The sequence below is a fragment of the Piliocolobus tephrosceles genome, chromosome 5 (genome assembly GCF_002776525.5).
Source record: "Piliocolobus tephrosceles isolate RC106 chromosome 5, ASM277652v3, whole genome shotgun sequence".
NCBI lineage: Eukaryota > Metazoa > Chordata > Mammalia > Primates > Cercopithecidae > Piliocolobus > Piliocolobus tephrosceles.
The window spans coordinates 131,418,085-131,444,255 of record NC_045438.1 but is presented as its reverse complement, the minus strand read 5'-3'; the positions used below and the strand labels follow the sequence as shown (position 1 = coordinate 131,444,255).

Here is a 26,171-nt window from a genome sequence, read left to right as displayed (position 1 = left end):
TTTTCCAACAACGCTGTTCTCATAAAGAGGGAGCTGCTGCCTAGGATGGATTAGAAGTCATGCTCATGAATAGGGAAAGGGCTCTCCTCCTTTGTGCATTGTTGTGAGGTTAGTCCTGGAGAAGAGTCTGCCTGAGCCTGTGACCCAGAGCAGTTCTCAAAGGAGACAGTTCCTTGGAGCATTGTTTATGGTCATAAGAGTTGGAGGCAACCTGGGTATATCCATCCCTGAGGGAATGGATAAAGTGCGATGGAAGCACACTATGCAGCAATGAACTAGAGGCATGTACAGGAACACGGACCTTAGAAATGTAACAGGAGCCGGGCGCGGTGGCTCACGCCTGTAATCCCAGCTCTCAGGGAGGCAGAGGCCGGAGGATAGCTTGAGCCCAGGAGTTCGAGACCTGCCTGGGTAATACAGCGAGACCCCGTTCTCCACAAAAAGGAAAAAAAAAAATAAGCGCAACTCCCCTTAAAGAAATGTAACATGAAGCAAAAAGTCAAAGGAAGATCCTGAACTGGGTTTTACAGCCCAATATCATTTAACTAAATTAATTATATAATATTAAAATATAATATAAAACATAATGTAAAATATTAGGTAAAACAATTTAAACTTAATATGTAAATATATATTATAAAATATATAATATATAATTATTTTATATAGTTTATAATTATATTTCATATATATGAAATTTATATTTCATATATATGAAATATAAGTGAAATATAATTATATATAATATAATTATATTTTAATATAGCTTTGTCTATATTAAATAGATGTAAGTATATCTCTATAGATATCTACAGAGATCTATAGATTGCTATAGATATACATATCCATATCTGTATATAGATATCTAGATCTGTAGATCTATATATAAAATTTACTTACATATATTTTAAAATGTGTATATATACTTCCATATATAAGAACACAAATATCTATATATACTTACATACATTAAAAAACAGAAAAACCACTACATAGTAAATGTTTAAGTTAGGATACAATAAAAGAATAAAAGGAATAATAGGAATGCAAGAAAAATAATAAAAGGAATAATAGGAATAAAAGAAAAATGATATTTCCTGGAAGAGTTTTTTTTAATATGATTTCTCGGCTGGGCATGGTGGCTCACACCTGTAATCCTACCACTTTGGGAGGCAGAGGCAGGCAGATCACCTGAGGTCAGGAGTTTGAGACCAGCCTGGCCAATATGGTGAAACCCCGTCTCTACTGAAAATACAAAATTAGCCAGGCGTAGTGCCTCATGCCTGTGATCCCAGCTGCTTAGGAGGCTGAGGCAGGAGAATTGCTTGAACCTGGAAGGTAGAGGCTGCAGTGAGCTGAGATCGTGCCATTGCACTCCAGCCTGGGTGACAAGAGCAAAACTCTGTCTCAAAAATAAAATGTGATTTCTCAAGTTGATCTTTATATGCTTTCTAGATTTTTAGTTTCTGCAAGTTTAGTGTTGTTTTACAAAATCTTCTTTATTCTTTTTTGGTGATAAACGGCAGATGTAGTCAGTTGTGGCTCTTTTTTTTTTCTAAGATACTGTGCATGTAAAATGACTATAAAAATTCTGCTTATTATAGAAATTTTGAAAAGTCCAATAAAGGTTTAAAGAAATAAAATCCTTCATTCTTACCACCTGGGGAATAAATACTGTAAACCTTGCGATGTTTTGTCTTTCTTCTGTGCTTATATAAACATATAAATATTGTATGTACAGTAAGAAAGTATGCCATAAATACTTTTTCCCCTTTTTTCTCCTTAATACTGTGACATGCTTTTTTATGTCGTTACAAGTTCCTAATAAATTTCATCTAAGATAGCTATATTGTGCCTACTGTGTGCCAGGCACTGTATTTAGCACTTTATGTATATTAACTGCAGCTGGCCTTCAAGTTGGATTTTTTTTTTTTTTTAATTTTTTTTTAGGTCATTCGTAGAGTCATAGCTTTTCTGATAAAGCACCCCACCCTTCTCAAGAGGGTTTTTTTTTCCCCCCAGCCTCCATGTTCATTTTAAAAATGGCTCTTCAAACAGGATGAGAATCCAAGAGTTGTTACATGTTATCTCGAGGAGGTTCAGTTATAGGTCTTAGTAACAATTCTTAGAAACCAAAAGGCTGGGGTCAGGCACAGTGGCTCACTCCTGTAATCCTAGCACTTTGTGAGGCTAAGGTGTGAGGATCACTTGAGTCCAGGAGTTTGAGACCAGCCTGGGAAACATGGCAAAAACTCATCTCTACAAAAATTACAAAAAATTAGCTGGGCGTGGTTGTGTGCACCTGTAGTCTCAGCTACTTGGGAGGCTGAAGTGGGAGAATCATCTGGGCCTGGGAAGTCAAGGCTGCAGTGAGCCGAGATCATGCCACTGCACTCCAGCCTGGGCATCAGAGTGAGATCCTGTCTCAAAAAAAAAGAAAGAAAGGAAGAAGAAAAAGCTAGATTGTGAATACATATTGTCTGATGCCTGTGTCTCTGTAGCGCAAGGGATTGCAGTGAACATCTGTTTCCAGAATAGGGGTCGTAGGTCTGATGAGAAAAGCTGTCTGGTAGAGAACTCAAGGGCTTGACTGTTCCTGTGTGTGGCCTCTGACAGACATACACAGAGGCCTTTCTTGTTGGGCAAATACAGCGCTTCTTACTACTTCACCTCTCTGTGACAGGAAGGGGGAGTTAAACACGGGCTAGGAAGGACACATCACAAAGCCTTTTCCTTCTTCGGGTTTCTGGAAGGCTGCTTATGTTTTCCTCAGTTGCATCTCAGATGAGACAGATTCTCATTCCTGTTACTCAGTGGGAGGTTTCCATGAGAAGCTAACAGATAATCCTCTCCAAAGAGGTCTCGTGGCTAGATAAACTTGGGAAATGCTGGATAAACAAAGTTAAGCAGATTTACTTAATGCAGAATTTCTGTTAACTTCTCAAACCCTTTTGTGTTCTGTGATCTTTGCTAATCTCCAAGATGGGGATATCTAATGCATCATTTCCCAACCATATTTGTCTGTGGAACCCGACCCCCCCCTTTTTTTGAGTGTCCTGTAGGATTGATGTTTTGCAGAACCCATCTTGAGAAATACCGTCTTGTTGGAATTAAGTCCTAGAAGCACTCACAGGCTTGACTCATTTTCCTTTACATGCATACCTTCTCCTCTGAGTGGCAAGACTGTGGGTCTGCCTTACCAGAACTTGGGAATTCCATCTTTAAAATAAACTGTGAGGGCTTTCTGATCCTAGCTGTTCTCCCTACATATGAGTGTGAGTGTGCTAGACAGCTCACTGAGCTGAAATCAAAGACATTTTCCGGGCCGTCTTCAGGGAGCTGAGTATAATTCATTGAACATGAGACCTGAAGTATCATTTTCTAAAACTGAGTGAACGAATACCAAGGAAGAGAAAGATATGTTGAACCTGATGGGACTAGTGTGAGAAATGGCCTGTCCAGTGTTGTAATGAGATCTTCAAGAACTTCCCTGGGACACATTTGTCCACCTGACACAGAGAGTAGAGGGGCAGGCCCTCGTTTCTTAACATCAGGTTAGCCTGGTCCTCACTTGGCGCTAAAGACCCCGTTGAAGACACTCGAATCTATCTTTCTCTCTCTATTTTTAGATAAGACCTCTGGACTTTCTTCACCTTTTGTTTTACAGAAGAGGATGTGGAGAACTTTGATGTGACCAACTTGTCCCAAGACATGCTGCGAAGCATTGAGGCTGACAGCTTTTGGTGCATGAGCAAGCTATTGGATGGAATCCAGGTGAGCTGCTTCTGCCCTTGTGGGAGCATCTAGATCCAGGGGATCCCAGCAGGCCTTTGGTTTCACTCTTGCTCTTCTGTATCAGGCAGGACCACCCACCCATCCACTATGGCTCCTCCTCCTTTTGGTCCCTCTCTATCCTTCTTCATTAGCTTTACAGCTTTCAAACAGCAATGGTGGGTCGGGCACGGTGGCTCACGCCTATAATCCCACCACTTTGGGAGGCCAAGACTGGAGGATCGCTTGAGCTCAGGAGTTCAAGACCAGCCTAGGCAACATAGAGAGACCCCATCTCTACAAAAAATTTTAAAATTAGCCAAGCGTGGTGGCATGTGCCTGTAGTACCAGGTCCTCAGTGGGCTAAGGTGGGAGGATCGCTTGAGCCTAGGAGGTCAAAGCTGTAGTTAGCCATGATCACACCACTGCACTCCAGCCTGGGCAATAGAGTGAGACCCTATCTCAAAACAAAAACAAAAATAAAACAGTGATGGTGTCATGTCCCTTGGAGTCTGCAGAAATCTCCATGTTGCCTTGGCTTTGTCATTGAAGTAGACTGCTCCTTTCTGCCCTGTACCCCAAGCATTTTGCTTCCACACTGCAGGGCTCCATTGGGCTTTCCCCCTACACTGTTGTTGTGTAGATTTCTTTGTTTCCCAGAACACTGTCACTGGCCATTGGTACTAGCTTTGGAAAATAGCCTGAACTTTTAAACGTGTTTCAGTGAATGTCAGGTGGTAGCACAAGTTAGAGTCCATGTTCATCCTGGGCTCTATGTCATTTGCAGGATAACTACACCTTTGCACAACCAGGGATCCAGAAGAAGGTGAAGGCACTGGAAGAGCTTGTCAGCCGGATTGATGGTAGGTTCAGAGGGAGAAGAGTTCTCTAGCAATAGCACGGTTGATTCTGATTTGAGCCGGTTGTACTTGTGGGTCCTCTCCTCAGCTGTCTTCCTAGCCATGACCCTTTCCAGTACACTCAGTGCTGCTGGCAGCACCAGCATCCTTCCACATCTCAGCAGGAAGGCAAAGTGAGAACTGTGCTGTTATCTCAAGTTCTTCTTTCCCCTTGGTTTCCTATCACCAGTCTCTATCGGTTCTCCTTCAGCAGCTCCCCTCAGTATGCCCCTTCCCCATTTCCCCAGCCACAGCTTTGGTCCAGCTTCCTTCTCAGAGGACTTGCCTCCTCCATACTCTTCTCTTCCAAACTATCTGTCACACAACTGCATCTTTCTGCAGCTCTGTTCTGGCCACATCCCTCTTCTGCTCTGAAGCCTCCCATGACTCTCCATTGCCTTCAGCATCCAGTCTGTCGTCCGGCCGTGTCCTTCATGTTGTGATGTAACTCAGAACTCCTGGGCTTGACATGGAGTCTTCGGGCCTGGCTGATACCCGAGCAGGACTTTACACAGCTTCCCAGGACTTGTGTGGAGTGGGGAAATTGAGATGTAGCTCTTCCTAAGGCACATGTCTTTGAGGAACAGCCTTACAGGAATTCCTCAGCTTTAGCCTAGAGTTGTAGAATGTTAGAACGAAAGGACAACTCAGGAAGCTCTGCTGTTGACTGATGAAGAAACTGAGGCCCTGGGAGAGAAGTTGGTGGGATCTCTAACACTAGTTAAGTTGTAGTAGCCCCCATAGGACTCTGCCTGTCCTGACACCAGCTAACAAATGTTATTCCCAGGCTTTCCTACTCATTGGATTTTCTGCTTCACCCAAACAAAGCCTTTCTTCCCTACCTGCTGCCCACCCCCACCCCCAACATTGTATATCTTTCTCTCTTCTTTCCCAGGTTCTCTTTTCATGAAAACTTTCCTTGAGTTGTTCCACTCACTCTGTTTTTTTGACTCAGCATTTCAATCTTCTGAACCCATTTGTTTATTCACAGTTACTTCCCATATGCCACATGTGGAATGTTTTTTTCCGCTGTGTCTTATCACTCTGGCCCAGCTGTTAGCCCTCATGGTGGGGCCCCAGGTGCAGGTCTCTGACATCCCTCAACCGGAGCCTATCCTAGCACAGGGTGTATGCTGCCCTCTTCTGGGGGATAAGCTGGCTGCCAGAGGCTGGTCATCAATCAGGTTCCAACAAGCAGATGCTGTGGTTTCTGCCACTGTCTGCCCTATCCTTATTTTTTCCGCCCTTACAAATACATGATACATAAAGACATAGTACTTTGGAATAGTGGATTTTTAAGTGTATATATATCTTGGATGTTTCTTTGCATTGTAGAAGTAATACTTCCTCATTTAAAAAAATTTAAACAGGCTGGGGATGGTGATTCACACCTGTAATCCCAGCACTTTGGGAGGCCGAGGCAGGAGGATCACTTGAGCCTGGGAGTTCAAGACCAGCCTGGGCAACATGGTGAGACCCCTTCTCTACAAAAAATTTAAAAAGTAGCTGGGCATGGTGGCACACGACTGTAGTCCCAGCTACTCAGGAGGCTGAGATGGAAGGATCTCTCGAGCCCAGGAGGTTGAGGCTACAGTGAGCCAAGGTCGCACCACTGTACTCCAGCCAGGGTGATAAGGTAGGAATCCTTCCTCTCCTTAAATTCTTCTCCCCAGAAATAACTGTTGTTTTTTGAGATGGAGTCTGGAGTGCAGCGGTGCAATCTTGGCTCGTTACAGCCTGGACCTCCTGGCTCAAAGGATCTTCCCACCTCAGCCTCCCGAGTTGCTGGAACTATAGGTGTGCACCACGATGCCTGGCTAATTTTTGTATTTTTAGTAGAGTCAGGCTTTTGCCATGTTGCCCAACCTGGTCTTGAGCTCCTGGGCTCAACAATCCGCCCACCTCAGCCTCCCAAAGTGCTGGGATTACAGGCGTGAGCCACAGCACCTGGCCATAACCATTGTTAATAGTTCTTCTTTTAAGAATTGTTTGAAATATTTACCACGTGCCAGGTGCCATTGTAAGCACTTTACTTGTGTTTTCTTGTTTATCTTCCCTGAAACCCTCTGAGGTGTGAGTGATTATTCCCGTTTTATAGGTTAGGAAACTGAGGACGGTAATTTAGAAAACAATCCCACTAAGCATTATTTGGAGAGCTGTCATGTAGAACAGCAGTCAGGTTTATTTGGGCTTACCTGAGAACACCACACGAACGCCAAGGGGTGGGAGTGAGGAGGCAGCTGGTTTTGTTGAATATGGTGAAGCGCTTTCTGGTGAATCACTTCATACATCAGTGGAAGAGGCTGCCCTTGAGTGGAGTTTGTGAGCCCCTTTCGCTGGCAGTGTTCACATCCCTGCTGGCTAGCCATCTGGTGGGGATGCTGAAGAGGAGTTCCTTGCCAGTAGGAGGGTGGCCAAGGTGACCTCCATGGTTCTTTTCCATTCTGGCTCCTTCTCTGATGAGTACTAAGGTGGAGCAGCCAAGTGAACCTCATATCCTCTGCTTTGTGGCCAGAGCGGCCCCGCGAAGGAAGTGGGGCTCCTAGAACATCGCTGTGGGATGTTAAAATAGTTCTGTCTGCTGGGCTGAGTTAACCATGCAGTGTTGCCGTGAGATGATGGAATCAAACATAAAGGACAGTCAGGTGCCTGTCTGCCCCCTCTGTGTCTGCTTACCCCTGGGAGGGGGCAGTAAGAAGTGAGGGCTGCTGTTTTGGCTCCTGTGGCCCTGTCAGGGTCCAGTCCCCTAGGATGATGATCCCCAATGATGCTTCCTGTTTCAGAGCAGGTACATAATCACTTCAGGAGGTACGAGGTAGAATACCTGCAGTTTGCCTTCCGCTGGATGAACAACCTGCTTATGCGGGAGCTTCCTCTTCGCTGCACCATCCGCCTGTGGGACACATATCAGGTAGGAGGGATTCCCTGGCCTCTCTGTGCCAGGCTGTCCCTGAGGTGTCCAGCTCCTTGCCAAGTTGTAGCATGTAGCTGCTTAGAAGTTTCCCCTTCTCCCCTTTTCTACTTCCATGTCTGCTTTAGCCTCAGGGCAGGGCCTTTGCTAAGTCTCTTCACAACTCATCTCCCCAACCGTGAAAGAGTTTCCCTCCTCCCAGTAGGAATGGAACTGAGAGGACCAGAGCTGAATCCTTGTCAGGGCTGGAAGACCTAACTCTTATTTTTTTGCTTCCCAGTCTGAACCAGAAGGGTTCTCCCACTTTCATCTCTATGTGTGTGCAGCCTTCTTGATCAAGTGGAGAAAAGAGATCTTGGATGAGGAGGACTTTCAGGTGAGTGGCCAAGAGGTTAGTGTGGGTAGGGAATGAACATTAGAATGGGAGTTAGCCCCTCAGTGGGCAGCGCAGACAGAAGGTGCCACAGCAGGTACCTGGCTAGGAGTAGGAAGGGAGAAGGGGTGCTCTGAAGGGGTCGTCCCTCTTAGTTGGCAGGAAGTCACTGGAGCCCAGGGTTCTTCAGTGTGAGAAGGGTCTTTGTGCCAGAATGGCGGCAGAGTGACTGGGCAGGCCTGAGAGATCTTTCAGTCGTTCACTGACAAGCATTTATTGAATGCTTGCCACATGCCAGCACTGTCAAAGACAAAGGCTATATATTAGGAAGTGAAACAGAGAGAGGTCTCTGTTCTCATAAAGTTTATATATTCTGATAGTTGTGGGGAGACATACAGTAAACATCATAGTAAGTAGTAAATTAAAAAGAATGTAAAGGTGCTAAGAAATAATCTTTTTTTGGCCGGGCGCGGTGGCTCAAGCCTGTAATCCCAGCACTTTGGGAGGCCGAGACGGGCGGATCACGTGGTCAGGAGATCGAGACCATCCTGGCTAACACGGTGAAGCCCCGTCTCTACTAAAAAATACAAAAAACTAGCCGGGCGAGGTGGTGGGCGCCTGTAGTCCCAGCTACTGGGGAGGCTGAGGCAGGAGAATGGCGTAAACCCGGGAGGCGGAGCTTGCAGTGAGCTGAGCTGAGATCCGGCCACTGCACTCCAGCCTGGGCGACAGAGCCAGACTCCATCTCAAAAAAAAAAAAAAAAAAAAAAAAAAGAAATAATCTTTTTTTAAAAAGTAGAGCAGGGTAAAGGTTTTATTAGGTGATAGAGAAGAGACAGGTTGCAATTTCGAATAAAGTAGTCTCGATAGGTTCACTGAGAAGGTGACGTCTGAGGAAAGACCTGGGGAAGGTGAAGGAGCGAACCACCTGGACATCTGCAGGAAGAGTGTCTAGGCAGAGGAAACAGCCAGTGCAAGGGCCTCAGGCAGCAGCATGCCTGAGCCGTGGAAGGAATCATGGCGGTCACTGGTGTGGCCTGGAGCAGAGTGATCCAAGCGAAGAGTAGGAAGAGGTGAGGTCAGAAGAGTCACAGGGACCCAGATCACAGAGGACTTTGTAGCCACTGTAAGAACTTTGACTTTTACTCTGAGTGGAAGAGGAGCTCTAAGAGAGCCATGAGCAGAAGAGAGTGGCACAATCTGACTTATGTTTCAATAGGGCCATGCTGGCTTCTATGTAGACTGTAGGTGTGGGCAAGAGTGGAAATAGAGACCACCCAGGATGCTACTGTAGTCCTCCAGATGAGACATGAAGGTGGTGGGACTTGGATAGTGATGGTGGAGGTGTAAGAAGTGGCCAGATTTTGGATCTATTTAGTAAATAGAGCCAACAACCTTTCCTGATGAATTGGGTGTAGAGTACAACAGAAAGGGGTGAGTCTGGATGGTTTTATAGTTTATGGAGAAGGCTACAGTGGGGACAGCAAGAGTCCAGCTCCGGGCTTATTGGATTTGAAGTGCCATTAGATGTCTAAATAGAGATGCAGACTAGGCAAATATATCTTGAGTTTGGAGTTTGAAAGAGAGATCTGGACTGGACCTATAAATTTAGGAGCCTTTGCCTAGACGCTACTTAAAGCCAACACACTGGGGATGAGATCCCTGAGGAAGGAAGGATGGACAGAGAAGGGGACCAGGGCCCCAGCCCTGACACACTCTTACGTGACTACATGAAGAGGTCAGGGAGCAGAGGAGGCTGAGAGGGGATGACCAGCGAGAGTACAGCTTCTAGGAACCCCTGGGGTGGGGGTGCTTCAGAGTCCCTATGTAGAAAACTCAAGAAGGGCCTGTGTGAGGTGGTGGGTGGGCTAGGAGCTGTTCCAGGGTCAGGGAAATAAGGATTGAGGAGAGAGATTGTCGGGCTCTCCAGAGAGAATCATTGGGGTTGGGGGTAGGGGATGTGTTGCTTTTATGCTTTGCATGTTTCTGAACTGAGAGTTTTTTTGGTTTGTTTGTTTGTTTTTTTTTTTTTTTGAGACGGAGTCTCGCTCTGTCGCCCAGGCTGGAGTGCAGTGGCCTGATCTCAGCTCACTGCAAGCTCTGCCTCCCGGGTTCACGCCATTCTCCTGCCTCAGCCTCCCGAGTAGCTGGGACTACAGGCGCCCGCCAACACGCCCGGCTAATTTTTTGTATTTTAGTAGACAGGGTTTCACCGTGTTAGCCAGGATGGTCTCGATCTCCTGACCTCGTGATCCGCCCGTCTCGGCCTCCCAAAGTGCTGGGATTACAGGCTTGAGCCACCGCGCCCGGCCCGGTTTGTTTGTTTTTAATAGGCATATACTTATTTTAAAAGCAGGGGGAAAGGCCAGAGAAAGTTGAATGCTTTTATAAGTTCTAACTATAACATAGATGTTCTGAAGATCAGCAGTGTCTCCACGTGATCCCTGAGCATTACCACTCTGTGATTGGTGTTAGGCGGCAAAAGAACAGAAGACTATTTAGTAGATAGATGGAAAGACAGGACCCAGCTTGCCCAAGTAAGGGCTTTGGAAGAAAAAGCAGAGCGGATGCGTTGATTTCTGTGAGTAGATGCTAGCCATGGTGCCGAGGCTTCAGGCTACTGATTAAGAACCATGGCTTCTGCCAGTGAGCAGCATGTGTGGCATTCTAGGATAAATGAGGACAAGGGGCTGGAATGGCTGTATGCCGGGATGAGCTATCCATTTTGATAACGTGGTTGAGGTGGAGCCGGATAATAAGAGCATGAAGTTTAATTTAGTTATCATGAGCCAGGCACAGAGCTTTGCCATATGTGATAAAAGTGCTTCCCAGATCAGCTCAGGGAGGTGCAGACGATTCCTGGAACGGCTTTTAGCAGTTCACAATATCGGCAGAACAGAGGACAATGCTCTGTGACTTTACAGCTATGTTAATCCTAGAGATGTTCTTTACTGGGTAGCATTTTCAATTATCTGGTAGGTCTGAGGTCTTTTGGCAATACCCAACAGAACAGCATTGGGACTATTGTCTGCTGCTCTATTAACACCTCGATTAATCCTGTTCGTGGAGGAGTCTCACGTCTTTCTTTCAGACAAAGTAGAATGGGCGATTAAACTGGATAAGGTGAAAAGTTCCTCCTACCTCCATAGTTCTAAAATTCTATGAATGATAAAAGAAGAAAATGTGCCTGGGTGTTAGGCTAGACAGGCAGTGCCCTTTAGGAGACAGAATCATGGCAGAGGTGTGAGGAACAACGGCACGAAGCATTGTGTAAGGCTGACCTGTTGGGTGTGACTTTCGCAGAGAAAGTAGGCACGTGTATCCTAACTGCTGAAGGGCTGCTTGTGGTGAAATCACTGTGAAGGAAGCTCTGTAGATGAATACAGGTATTGTAAAAAACCAAACATGCCCAGACTGGAAGAGAAGTTTTAGGGCTAAAAGCCACCTTAAGTGACTCAAAGAAAAACCAGGTGAAGTGGTTACAGAAATAAAAGTGGTAGTTGCAGCAGTTTTAGCAGACCAGCAAACTGGTTACACTTAAAGAACAGGGAAAACGAGCCAGATATAAGGGAAGCCAGTAAGGGGTTCAGAGAAGAAGCAGATAGCTTCCTGTCAAGGTTGGGGACTACACACAATAGTACAGTGGTTAAATCATGGTCTTTGGAGCCAGACTGCCTGGGGTCAGATCCCAGCTCTCCCACTTTCCTAAACATGCAGCTGTAAGTAAGTAACTTGTTTCTCTGTGCCTCCATTTTCTTATCTATAAATGGGGCAATAGGGCCTGCCTCCTTGGGCTATGATGAGATTAAAGTAACAAATACATGTGAGGCAGTTAGAATAGTGTACTTGATACATAGTCCTCCAAACAGTGAGCTTATTATCGTTGATATTAATACTACCTTTAGTGTATTCATGAGTCCTGGAAGCAATGAGGCAAACTTTAAAAACCCACTTTTCTAATTAAGTGGTTTTTAACATAATGAGTAAACCATACAAGGTTCATACTGGGGGAAACTGCTGACCTGGATGAGGAAACTGGGATGAAGAGGAGGCATCAGAGAACACAGGGGCAAAGGGCTGGGTCCCAGCTGCGGCAAAACCCCCCAGCAGCAAGGGTGCGTTGTCTGGGGCCACTGCCTGGCAGAAGGACCAAAAACTGACAAAGGAGATAACACTGAGAGGTTTCCTTCCTGAGACCGCTGGACAAAGCCTGAGGCACATTTGCACACAGGACTCTGGGAGCAGAACGGCTGGATCCTCCAGGGCCCATGGGCGGCTTGAAATGAGAGCTGTCAGCAGAGCTGGGTCAAAGCCTCTCGTGGTAGGAGGGGACTCTCAACAATTCCTGCCCTCAGCCTGGGCTAGTGTAATAGAATCGTAATAATAATGTTAGGTTGAATCATATGCAATTGTTTTTGTAGATCAGAATGATTGAATATTGGCAGTTTTGTGAGGCTCAATCTAATAGCAGCTAAATCTTAGCGCTTTTTTTTTTTTTTTTTTTTTTTGAGACGGAGTCTGGCTCTGTCGCCCAGGCTGGAGTGCAGTGGCCGGATCTCAGCTCACTGCAAACTCCGCCTCCCGGGTTCACGCCATTCTCCTGCCTCAGCCTCCCCAGTAGCTGGGACTACAGGCGCCCACCACCACGCCCAGCTAATTTTTTGTATTTTTAGTAGAGAGGGGGTTTCACCGTGTTAGCCAGGATGGTGTCCGTCTCCTGACCTCGTAATCCACCCGCCTTGGCCTCCCAAAGTACTGGGATTACAGGTATGAGCCACTGTGCCCAGCCAAGCACTTTTAATATACAGGTACTATTCTAAATGTTTACCTGTATTAATTCATTTCGTCCTTGCAACAGTCCTTCAAGGTAGTCTATAATACCCCCATTTTACACATGGGGAAACTGAGTCACAGCAATTTTTTTTTTTTTTTTTTTTTTTGAGACAGAGTCTGGCTCTGTCGCCCAGGCTGGAGTGCAGTGGCCAGATCTCAGCTCACCACAAGCTCCGCCTCCCACATTTACGCCATTCTCCTGCCTTAGCCTCCCGAGTAGCTGGGACTACAGGTGCCCGCCACCTCGCCCGGCTAGTTTTTTGTATGGTTTAGTAGAGACGGGGTTTCAACGGGTTAGCCAGGATGGTCTTGATCTCCTGACCTCGTGATCCGCCCATCTCGGCCTCCCAAAGTGCTGGGATTACAGGCTTGAGCCACCGCACCCGGCCTTTTTTTTTTTTTTTTTTTTTTTTTTTAAGTAACTAGGCCATGGTCACCCGAGTGAATGGTAGAGGACTGGAATCCACTCTCTGAACCACTGTGCTTTGCTGCCTGTCAGTCCCAGGCCTGCCAGGTGCTTCCTGGAGCTCTTGAGCTAAACTCACATGGTGGCTGTTCCCAGGCAAGGATCTGCTTATGTTTCCACCTCAAGATTTCTTCTTCCCCATGTATCCCCCTACATTGGAGATTGCTAGCAGGCTTTCTTCTCACAAAGAAACATTTAGCAACAACAACAAAAACCTATTGTTTTAAAACTGAAAAAGAATTCCTCCCAGGGTCTTCCTTGTGACCTCCTCCTATTCTGGCTCCTGGGTTTTTCTCCTTCCACTGCCAGAAAGATCCGTGATCTCCTGCTGCCCTTTCATGCTCTCCCTCCAAGTGGCCTGAAATCACCTCGCACGCATCCCTGGGGGAAGCAGAGGCTCTGATGCTCCAGGGCGGACTGCAGCAGGGAGTCCACAGGGCTGGTGCAGGTTATGGGTGAAGAGCATCTCTGGGCCTGTCTGTGGAGCCGTAGAGCCCTGCCTGGGCCCTGGTGGAGCTCTCAGGCTTCAGTCAGATCAGTGGCTGGCGAGGCCGTGTTGACTGGGGAGGAGCAAGAGTCCCTGGGGACACAGGAAGTGTTCTCTGTCTTCATCTGGGTGGTGGTTAATTGGGTGTGTACTTATGTAAAAAGTCATCAACCTGCATGCTTAAGATTTATGTCATGAGTCTACCCTCAAAAGGTTGGAAGGAAAGTAAATGGTGGAGACAATGTAAGAGCGCTCAAATCTACTTACAAATAGACAAATAGATGTTTTCTACCCATTTTGATGCGGGTCATTTTTACATAATCACAATTCATTACCACAGTGTACAGTTACGTACTACTAAGGAAGTGAATGGAGCTTCTGTTACCCAGCGGGGAGCCTGACGAGGACTGTATCTGCCCAGAGGACAGGGCCATCTGGGCTAGCAATAGGAGGCCTGTCAGGGCCTCCTGTTTCCACTCTGATCCTAGAAAAAGGAAGTAAGAGGCCAGGCATGGTGGCTCATGCCTGTAATCCCAGCACTTTGGGAGGAGGCCACGGCAGACAGATCACCTGAGGTCAGGAGTTTAAGACCAGCCTGGCCAACATGGTGAAACTCCGTCTCTACTAAAAATACAAAATTCGCCAGGCGTGATAGCACACACCTGTAATCCCAGCTACTTGGGAGGCTGAGGCAGGAGAATCGCTTTAACCTGGGAGGCGGAGATTACAGTGAGCCAAGATCGCGCCAGTGCACTCCAGCCAGGGCAGCAAAGTGAGACTCTGTCTCAAAAAAAGAAAAAAGAAGAAGTAAGCAAAGGGAACTTTTGAGGGAATACGGCTGGAGCCTGTGAGTGCTGAGAGGCCTGCTATCCCCACAGGTGGTTGTAATAAAAACATGTTTTTATTCCCAACAGCCATTGGCAGAATATGCCATCAAGGCAGGTTGCAGATGTCAGACTTGGGGAAGACTTCCCAAAGCAGATTAATGTCAGACCTTGGGACAGGAACTGGTTGAGTGAGTTCTGTGAGGAGGAAGGGCATGACGGGGGCTTCCCTGTGGTCACTGCAGCACACATAATTACAACCCAAAACCGAGGGGTTACAACAGGGAGCAGGGGAACACCTCCAAAAATCAAAAATTCACTGCACGTGTAGATGAGCATAAGCTGTGCCCAGTTGTGGGCACTTAGATGAGCAGCAGGCAGAAAATCTGTACAGTATTAAGCAACCCATAAGAGGCCTGAAAATCGACTCTAGGATAATAGTTGTATGAAGAGTGTCTGCCTGAGTCAGAGGGGACAGGTGCCTGAGCAAATACCTGGTCACTCTATTCTAAAAAGTCATCTCGGGAAAGCAGCAGCAGCGAAGCCCAGGACATGGAAGCCCAGGAGTATGTCGGCCAGCACCAGCAAGGCCTCAGAGGGCTCAGGACGGAATTTGAGAAGCACCATGCAGAGCACTCTAAGGACTAATAATCAACATTTCTTTAAATACATAAAAAGAGGCCAGGCGCAGTGGCCCATGGCTGTAATCCCAGCACTTTGGGAGACTGAGACAGGAGGATCACTTGAGCCTAGGAGTTCAAGACCACCCTGGGCAACATAGAGAAATATTTAAAAATTAGTCAGGCATGGTGGCACACACCTGTAGTCCCAGCTACTTAGGAAGGTTGGGTGGATCATCTGAGCCAGGGAGGTCGAGGGTGCAATGAGCCATCCGTGGACAACAGAGTGAATCTCGAGTGAGTGAGTGAGTGACTGAGTGACTGAGTGAGTGAGTGAGTGAAATGACAAGGAAGTCAGCTGGAAGAAACCACTGGAGAGATTCCCACTCTGAAGGTTTCTTTTGTAGGAGACAGGTCAGGGTTATTAAATAGTGCTAAGCCTGTAGGATGTTCCAGACCTCAGTAATAAACTAAATGTAAATAAATCCCTGGAACCAGATGGCATCCACCCACCACTTCTGCAAGAACTCAAGGGTGAGATTGTGTAACACTGCCCAAATGGGGGCCCTGTCTTTACCGACATTTGGTGAATTGCCAGTTTGAATCCTGCACACAAGAGTTCCGAGGGAACCCTGGGAACTGAAGATCTTTCTGCCCAAAACAAGCTGGTGTGAGAAAGGGCACAATTCCTAGACATATGAACAAAAACAAGCCATTGAGGGAAACTACACAGCTTTCTTTGAGAGGAAACTTTGTCAAATGCCTAGATTCAGGAAGAGCCAATGAATAAAAGTTTGACTGTCAACAAGCTTATATGGCAGGGACATGTTTTTGAAAAGTTGTATTGGGACCAGAGGAAATGTTTTGCCTCCTCACTGATTCTCAAAATAGAAGAGGTTAGTTTTAAAGTATTTGACTAGAAAGGTATTTTTACATGCTTGAATACACTTTACATTTGCAAAGAATGTTCCAGTACTGCAAAGTGATTCTATATACAGTATCTTATTTAGTAGCACATATTTAATGTTCTTTTGTTGCTCATCATTATACATCCTGTCTTTGGTTGTGCCAGCCCTTATTGCAGAGTAAAATTAGTCAACTCTTAGTCACCAGCTGGGTCACACTGGTGGCTGGGAAAGACCAAGAAGAGGCAGAGGAAGAGGTGGCACTGATAATAAAAATCCATTCAAGTATTTAGCTGTGACACATCTGCAGCCTGTTCACACCTCTCAGCTGTAAGACAAACTGGATACTTTGTAAGGACTGCGGCCTATTATGCCGCAAAATCCTTACTAAGATTGTCTGGGTGAGCTGCCTGCTGGGTCCAGTGATACATTAGTAAACAAAGAAGTTGAAATAGAAGGCTAACATATGCTTTGGATTGCTTGGCAGTGTGACACCAATATGGCATCAAGCCTTACTGTGAGTCCAAGGACTTAATGACTAAATAAAAGTAAAAATCAACAACAAAAAAAGTGAATGCTTCTAGATTTCCTTCAAACAGCCTCTTTTATGATGTCTCTTCTTTTTGTTCCTTCTACTTTATGCCTTACTTCTCATGCCAGGGCAGGCAGTATATAGTCTAGTGATTATGAGCACATGCCCAGATTGTCTAGACTCAAATCCCTGGCCAGCACTACCCTGTGACCCTAGGCAAGTTCCTGAACCTCTGTGCCTCAATTTCCTCATCTGTAAAATGGAGGTAATAATATGTATCTCATAGAGTAGATGTAGAATTAAACGAACTAGTACAAAGTACACGTGAAACATTTAGAGCCCCATCTGTTACGTAATAAGTGCTCAATAAATAATAACTGCCATTATACTGATTATCTTTGGTGTTCGTCTTCCTCCTCAATTATTCTGCCACCTTTATTGGACAGTCTTTAGTGGAATTTTCCTATACCTTTCCCTTTTCAAAGTCTCTGCTTATTACCCACTATCCCTTTACCTTTGGCCTCTTATCTATTTTTTTTTTTTTTTCCACCAGTCACATATGGCTCAAAGTCCTTCTCTGCCATACTGCCTTTTCCTGTGTGGATTTTCAGCAGATAACTATGCTTGGCCCTTTTCTGCTATTTCAGCCATTTCCAGCTGTTTCTACAAAAGGTGTTTGCCCCCTTTCTATTAATTGGGAATCTCTTTCTGATGCTTGCCCTACAAGCTTTCTCCTCCTCCTGACTGTAGTATCTCATCTGAGTGCATGTCATACTTAAGTGCTCCCATTAACTGGCTTTGTAACAAATCTTCAGTTGTTCCCTGCCCTGGTAGTGTCTCTTCTCTGCCCCTAGATAAAAGCTCCTGATTTGTGATTAGCACCTTCACCCCCCAGCCATAATTATTGTTTCTCTTTTTTTTTTTTTTTTTTTTTTTTTTTTGAGACGGTGCCTCCCTGTGTCACATAGGCTGGAGTGCAGTGACGCAATCTTGGCTCACTGCCATCTCCGCCTCCCGGTTTCAAGCAATTCTCCTGCCTCAGCCTCCCATGTAGCTGGGACTACAGGTGCACGCCATGATGCCCAGCTAAGTTTTTGTATTTTAGTAGAGACGGGGTTTCACCATGTTGCCCAGGCTGGTCGTGAACTCCTAAGCTCAGGCAATCCACCCGCCTCGGCCTCCCAAAGTGAGTTTCTACTTTTTAATCCATTGGGCAGGATTTCCCATTGTTGCAGCATGAGGACAGCAGGCCGTAGACTAGGGTGGGGGCTAGAGGTGGGGATGTGGCAGTTTTAGGCATAGCCACCAGGTGGCAGAGTGGTTCCTTACGGCTAAGGGTCACTTCCCTTGGGGGAAGTGGGGATGTTCACTTGTCCAGGGGTGGAATTATTTGGAAGCTTTTGAGAGGTTTCTGTTCAGACTGGAAGAATTGGAAATTATAGGTAGATCTCATCTCAACAAAGAGTATTCTTGGCCAGGTGTGGTGGCTCACGCCTGTAATCCCAGCACTTTTGGGAGGCTGAGGCAGGCAGATCACGAGGTCGGGAGATCAAGACCATCCTGGCCAACACGGTGAAACCCTGTCTCCACTAAAAATGCAAAAATTAGCGAGGTGCGGTGGTGCGCACCGGTAATCTCAGCTACTCGGGAGGCTGAGGCAGGAGAATTGCTCGAACCTGGGAGTTGGAGGTTGCAGTGAGCCAAGATCGCCACTGCACTCCAGCATGGCAACAGAGCGAGACTCTGCCTTTATTAAAAAAAAAAAAAAAGTATTCTCTTCTAGAGAGCTGTGTCCTTTGTTGGCTGTTCTTGTTTGTTATCAGTTATGCAAGTGTATGTAACCATCATAGAAAAATTTAGAAAATTCCAGTAAGAAATCTTAGGCTTGTCGTGTGGCTCATGCCTGTAATCCCAGCACTTTGGGAGGCCGAGGCGGGCGGATCAAGAGGTCAGGAGATTGAGACCATCCTGGCTAACACGGTAAAATCCCGTCTCTACTAAAAATTAAAAAAAAATTAGCCGGGCATGGTGGCTCGTGCCTGTAGTCCCAGCTACTCATGAGGCTGAGGCAGTAGAATCACTTGAACCTGGGAGGCGGAGGTGGTGGTGAGCCAAGATCGTGCCACTGCATTCCAGCCTGGGCGACAGAGCGAGACTACGTCTCAAAAAATAAGAAAAAGAAATCTTACCACACAGAGGTGAATATCACAAATTTAAAAAAAATTTTGGGTCGGGTGCGGTGGCTCAAGCCTGTAATCTAGCCGGGCGAGGTGGCGGGCGCCTGTAGTCCTAGCTACTTGGGAGGCTGAGGCAGGAGAATGGCGTAAACCCAGGAGGTGGAGCTTACAGCGAGCCGAGATCCGGCCACTACTCTTCAGCCTGGGCGACAGAGCCAGACTCTGTCTCAAAAAGAAAAACAAAAATTTTTTTGATTAATATGCATTTTATTTTATGTATTAATATTTAAAACCATTATTCTGAGGAGATGGATGGGGTTCACCAGACAGCCCAAGAGTCTAAGGTACAGAAAAGACTGAGAGCATTATAAAGAGAGCCTGCCTAACTTAGGATAGAAGTTGCCTACCTGAGGAGAATGTTAGCAAAAAGAGGCAACGCCTTTTCCAGTTGTTGTGGGATAGGGGCACGTTGCGGGAAGGAGGTAGGAAGCAGGAGAGATGAGTCAAAGGGATCACAGGCCAGGGAGTTCATGGTGGCGTGGGAGTGGGGGCATGTATTATAGTCCAAGGTCAACATTTAAAAAAATAAGTTGAGATAGAAATGATGGTTCTCTTTCAAAGAAAACAAACAAAAAAAACTTTGAGGCAGATAGGACTGAGGCCAGGATAGAACCAAGAGAGAATTACTCCTGTGAGAGGGAGTATTCCAAAGATGTTCTGATCAGCTAAAGGCAGAGTTTTTAAAAGCAGAGCATCTGCTGGGTTGAGTGAATATCAATAACTGGTTGAATAACTGGTCTGGTTGAGTGAATTTCTGTAACCATGTGACTGGAGGGATTTGCCTGGAGGGTTGGAGAAAGCAGATGCCAGCAACCATGGAGGGGAGAGTGGGGACCTTGGGATGTGCAGTCCTCGGGCCGTTCACCACCATAGTGACTTACGGCTTTGAGTACTGTTCTCAGGCTTGGGGATCAAAGGGAAGGCATTAGCATTAGCAAAGTTTGCTGTTTTTAATGAGAGTAATGCTGGTAGAGATCTAGGGAAATGGGCATTTGTCTGGAATATATTTTCTGGTTGAATGTTGAATCCTTTAAAATGTTTGTGGCAGGCCAGGCGCAGCGGCTCACACCTGTAATCCCAGCACTTTGGGAGGCTAAGGCGGGTGGATCACTTGAGGTCAGGAGTTTGAGACCAACCTGGCCAACATGGTGAAACCCCATCTCTACTAAAAATAGAAAAATTAGCCAGGTGTGGTGGCGCACACCTGTAATCCCAGCTACTCGGGAGGCTGAGGCAGGAGAGGCAGAGGTTGCAGTGAACTGAGATCGTGCCACTGCGTTCCAGCCTAGGCAACAGAGCAACACTCTTGTCTCTAAATTAATTAATTAATTACTTACTTAATTAAAGTTTATGCCCTTTGAAATAGTAATTTCATTTCTAGGAGTTTGGCTTAGGGAAATAATCCAAGATAAGACTTTGTGCATAAAGATGTTCATTATAATTTTTTATAGTGAAAAACCAGAAATAATTAGATGCTCAAAACAGGAGGATGTAAATTATGGTCTCTCTTACATCATGGAAAATTCTTTGGTTATTGAAAATATCTACAAGGAATTTTTAATATTAGAGGAAATGCTTATGGTAAATGCTGAATAGAGAAAATTATATAGAGAAAATATTTCAAGTATGTAAAATGTATAGGAAAAGGACTGGAAGGAAACACGCCAAAATGTCTTAAAATGGCTTCCTCTTGATTGTGAAGTTATGGGTAATTTATTTTCTGGGTTTTTTTTACTTATTAGTAAACAAAATTTCCACAGAGTAGCTTCACCCAGGCTGGAGCGCAATGGTGCGATCTCGGCTCACTGCAACCTCCGCCTCCCATATTGAAGCAATTCTCCTGCCTGAGCCTCCCAAGTAGCTGGGACTACAGGCGGCCACCACAATGCCTGGCTAATTTTTGTATTTTTAGTAGAGATGGGGTTTCACCATGTTGGCCAGGCTGGTCTCGAACTCCTGACCTCAAGTGATTGGCCCACTTTGGCCTCCCAAAGCGCTGGGATTACAGGCATGAGCCACTGTGCCCAGCCTAGAGTGGTTATTACTCAAAAGAAAGTTATTTCATAACACAATAATATACAAATATTTTATTTTAAAAGATGCGTAAGTATAATGAGAGAAAAGTGAAAGGCTTCCCTCCTAAATGGTAACCACTGTGAACAGTTTCCCACTTCTCTAAAATCTTTATATGTACATGTACATACACAAATATATTGTGTTTTTTCTTTTACCTAAGTGGGATCATACTGTAAATATTTTTCTGCAACTGCCTTTTTTATTCTTTCCAAAATGTCTTCTATATCTTCCCATATTGATACATGTAGACCGGCTTCACTTGTTTCAAGTGCTGCCTTGCATCTCATGATGTGGATAATCCATGGTTTATCTCACCATTCCCATACTGGCAGATGCTTTTCTAGTATCCTTTTTCACTATTTGAAGCAATGATGCAGTGAATACCTTTGTACACACAATAGTGTGACTATTTCCCTAGGATGGAGAGTTAGAAGGAGAGTTGCTGGATCAAAGACCATGTGCATTTCTTAGTTTGATAGATATGGTATGTATTTAAGATGATATAAACTTGTCTACTGTAACCACAACCTCAAAATAACAGTGACTTAAAACAAGATGATTGTTTCCCTTCAACTAACAGTCTAAGTGTAAGCAGTCCAGGGCTAACATTATGGTTTTGGAGTGTCAGGGACTCTGATTTCTTTTGTCTTATTATTCTGCCATCTTCAACACATGCTTTAATTTTATGATCTAAGATGAACACTTCTCCTCCTCCATTCATATCCATTTTCTAGGAAGGAGAGAAGTTTAGAGCAAAACCTGAAAGTTACACTTATCATTTTTGTTCATATCCAGAATTGGCCAGAACCTAATTGTGTTGGCCACACATAGCAGTGATGTGCCTTGGGCAGCTTTATGCCCAGCTACACTTCTAGTACTAAAAGAGGAAATCTTGTAAAGGATGCACAAGACCTTTCCACTGAGCACTGCAGGATGCTGCTGGAGTATTCAGATCAGCTAGGAGCAGGGTTTGTAAGTCATCACAGTGTGAGTGGCCACTGGCATTAGTGCGTTAGCTAGTCATATGGATAGTCTGTTTTCCCACTTGGCTGTTCGCCTTCTTTCTTACTGATTTGTAGGCATTCCTTATGGATTGCACATATTAACCTTTTATCTTCTATAAATGTTATAAATATTTTGTCCGTTTCTTTTTTTTTTTTTTTTTTTTTTTTTTTTTTTTTGAGACGGAGTCTCGCTCTATCGCCCAGGCTGGAGTGCAGTGGCCGGATCTCAGCTCACTGCAAGCTCTGCCTCCCGGGTTCCCGCTATTCTCCTGCCTCAGCCTCCGGAGTAGCTGGGACTACAGGCGCCCGCCACCTCGCCCGGCTAGTTTTTTGTATTTTTAGTAGAGACGGGGTTTCACGGTGTTAGCCAGGATGGTCTCGATCTCCTGACCTCGTGATCCACCCGTCTCGGCCTCCCAAAGTGCTGGGATTACAGGCTTGAGCCACCGCGCCCGGCCTTTTTTTTTTTTTTTTGAGATGGAGTCTTGCTCTGTCGCCAGGCTGGAGTGCAATGATGTGATCTGGGCTCACTGCAACCTCCGCCTCCCGGGTTCAAGCGATTTTCCTGCCTCGGCCTCCTGAATAGCTGAGACTAAAGGCATGTGCCACCTTGCCTGGCTAATTTTTTGTATTTTTAGTAGAGACGGGGTCTCACTGTGTTAGCCAGGCTGGTCTTGATCTCCTGACCTCGCGATCTGCCCGCCTTGGCCTCCCAAAGTGTGGGATTCTAGGCGTGAGCCACCACGCCCGGGCTATATTTTAACTCTGTCAAAGGATCACTTGAGCCCAGGAGTTTGAGGCTGCAGTGAGCTATGATTGCACCACTGCACTCCAGCTTGGGTGACAGAGCAAGAACCTGTCTCAAAAAAAAGTCATAATTATTGTTACAACTATTTAAAGAAATACACATGTGAAAAAAAGATTGAAAATGAATACTTTAAGATTAAGAGAGGTATATTTGGATGTGATTATTTTTCCCTCTTAAAAATCTTTATTGTTGTCATTCCCTATTTATGTTTTTATGTTTTTAAAGAGGCAGATGTTAGTGGACTAGAGAGGCTTGCAAAGCTTCCTGAGGTGGACTAGGACTGAAAACTGTGTGCTGTTGGGAGGAAGGAGGCTGGACTCTTTGGGATGTGTGAGCCAGGAGGAAGGGGCCCCATTCTAGGCCTTGGTCTCTAAGAATGGGGTCACTGGTCTGCTGGTCTATAGTCTGGTATGATATAAAAGTCCTTTCTTGCATTCCAGGGTCTCCTCATGCTGCTGCAGAACCTACCTACAATACACTGGGGCAACGAAGAGATTGGGCTGCTTCTCGCCGAGGCGTACAGACTCAAGTACATGTTTGCTGATGCCCCGAATCACTACCGCCGATAGGTGCTGTCTCCTCCGGGGACCCAGACTGCCCTCATCTCTGATGGCAGTCTGATCACTGTGGCCACTGTGCGAGCCGTGGACCCCGGCCAGGAACCACTCCTGTTGTACAAAGCTCACACCCGCCGCCCAGGTCTTAACTTTCTGGCGTCCACCACTCCATGTCTCTGGATGTGTCACTTGGACCACTGTCAGTATTCCATGCCGCGTGGATGGGCCCAGTTCTGGGAGAGGACAGAAAAGGTGGTACAGGGTTGTCTCCCCCTTTAAAAGAAACTGGACAAAGAAGGGGAAGGCTCAGGGTGTCAACTCACATTGTCCCTACGAGGACAGGCCCCAACTGATAACCGTTGCTTTTTTTTTGTGAACATAGTTTGATTTGATCACAGGTCAAAAACGCCTTATATTTTCAAAAGACTCCTGGCCCCTCTTCCCTCTCCCTGGTTTCCTAGCCCTTCCCCTTCTGCCCTAGTCTGAGCCAGTGAGGGGTAGCTTTTTAAAACCATTATTCTAGATGGAGGAGGCACTGATGCTTGTAACTCTGGGAAGAGGCCTACACCCAAGAGCTAGGAATTTTATTTTTCCTTTTCTCACCAGGTGTCTGCATGTGTGTGTGGGTGTGAATGTGTATACACACCCATCAGCATTTAGTCACATGTCTGAATTTCTGTGTCCAGATGAGCCCCATCAGACTAGTTGGGAAGGGCCCCAGTGACCAAGTGTATAAGCATCCCTTGAAGAGGGATCAGGGCCAGGGAGGCAGAAGGGGCTGTTTACCTCTCCAAACTCCTTTTCCATGATGACCCACTCCAAGATATTATGTGTAAATTGTGTTATTATGTATATGGGTAAAGATGTACAAATATACGTCCTCTTTGTAGCAGATATGATTTTATATTTATAATGTGCATCAACATGTGAAAGCAATCTAGGTCACTAGCACAGAGGAAGTTGCCAGGAAGGTGGCTTCAGCGCCTCCAGGTTGGTTCTGGGTGTCCTGCTGTGAGGGGTAGAACGGGAGGCTGCTGGAGTGAGTGGCTGAGCAGGTGGAGCCATCCCAAGCATCAGTGTCTCCTTGCCCCTTTCTTCACCCTGCCCTCCAACCCCCAGACTTTCCTGGAGCATCTTCCCTTTGCTCCTAGCAGCCTCCCCAAGAAGGGACTGCAGAGGCAGGCAAGCCCTCTCTATGTTTTTATTCCCACCTTCCCCAGAATCTGGGGAGAGCTTTTGTTTTCACATTTTCAAGTTCAGCGTTGTATTCAGGACAGAAGCTGTGACTGAAGACTGTGCCAAGGAAAGGGGCTTCCTGTGTGTCCCTCGGGTTTGGGGCTCTTCTCAGAGAGCAGCACTCCTTGTCCCTTATTGTCACCTTCACTCCCCACACAGCTCATGAGATGTGTGACCCCTTGTTTGAGTTTTGGTATTTGGTAGTGGAGGGTGGGGGGATGGGGGCCAGCAGCTGTCATCCTCCTGGGAAGCCGAGCAGCATCCCTGGTGGGTAACACCCTTGAGTCTCTTTGCCAGTGAGGCCCACCACACCAGTGTGAGTTAGGTTTCTCATCTGGAGCTGTTTCTCAGGCATTCTTCCCGACCCTCTTCCTTTTCCCCTTCGGTGTGCCTCAGTGGTCCCCTCAACCGGACTAATTAAAGAAAGACACTTGTGTTCCCAAGTGGTGGTTTTATTTTTTTAGTTTTTATGTTTGTATGGGAAATTGTGGATAAAGTGAAAAGAATTGTAAATAAATGGTGTATTTCCTCCTCCATCTGCTGGTTTTTCTCCTGTGTGTTCATGGAACCTAAAGAGTCTCCTCCTCCTGAGTTTTTTTTGCTGATACTAGTAGGTGTGCGGTCAGGCCTTCTGTGAGGTGAGCAGGGGATCAGCAGAGGATCAAAAGGCATTCTTAGAGGACAGCCAGCAAACACTTACCCAACACCCATCTGTGAAAGGTACTGTGGAAACTACACAAATGAGTAACTTGGTAAATGAAACTACTAAAAAGAGTTAACTTGCCAACCACTTTGATAAGCACTTTACATGAATTAGTTGATTCATCCAAAAGGAGTATGTTATCTGATGGAGGGTAGAAAACAGACTAGAATTTCAGTGCTGGATGAAAACCTGGAGATACCTAGTTTAACCCCCTCATTCACAGAGGAAAATCCAAGCCAAGGCCAAGGAAGACGGCATCAGAGTCATCAGAGTAAGAACCAGAGGACCAGTGTCCTGGCTTGCCTGTTCAGTGCGTTTCCACCAAAGCAGAAAGAACTAAGACGGCCGCCATGTAAGATTGTCTTTAAGTCTTATTTTGGTTGTCAGCTGTTGGTTTTTTTCTTGGTAACCTTACTGTGAAATATCTCAAGAAAGGTAGCTGATTACGTTTCATCTACAAAGGACAGGTTGGAATGGTTTCTCCACCCAGAATTCCTTCCTAGGATTTATTTGAGAGTATTTCTTGGTTTCAGTCATTAGGAGCCATATAAAAATTAAATTCAGCTATGTGTAACAAAAAACAAAAATAGGGCGGGCGCGGTGGCTCATGCCTGTAATCCCAGCACTTTGGGAGGCCGAGGCAGGCGGATCACAAGGTCAGGAGTTTGAGACCAGCCTAGCCAACATAGTGAAACCCCATCTCTACTAAAAATACAAAAAAAAATTAGCCAGGCATGGTGGTAGGCATCTGTAATCCCAGCTACTCAGGAGGATGAGGCAGGAGAATTGCTTGAACCCGGGAAGGTGGAGGTTGCAGTGAGCCGAGATCACACCACTGCACTCCAGCCTAGGCAACAAGAACAAGACTGATTCAATAGATAGATAGATAGATAGATAGATAGATAGATAGATAGATAGATAGATAGATA

General features: G+C 45.8%; 1 protein-coding gene across 1 annotated transcript in view; it reads left to right on the top strand.

Moving 5' to 3' along the window:
- TBC1D22B (TBC1 domain family member 22B) overlaps nt 1–25,075 on the top strand; it is a 76,976-nt gene extending 51,901 nt beyond the window's left edge. The window contains exons 9-13 of the mRNA XM_023212694.2: nt 3,668–3,774; nt 4,559–4,634; nt 7,454–7,581; nt 7,862–7,957; nt 23,187–25,075. Coding sequence (XP_023068462.1) covers nt 3,668–3,774; nt 4,559–4,634; nt 7,454–7,581; nt 7,862–7,957; nt 23,187–23,315 — 536 coding nt within the window. The 3' untranslated portion in view covers nt 23,316–25,075. The remainder of the gene's footprint in view (nt 1–3,667; nt 3,775–4,558; nt 4,635–7,453; nt 7,582–7,861; nt 7,958–23,186) is intronic.
- The last annotated feature ends 1,096 nt before the right edge of the window (nt 25,076–26,171 follow it).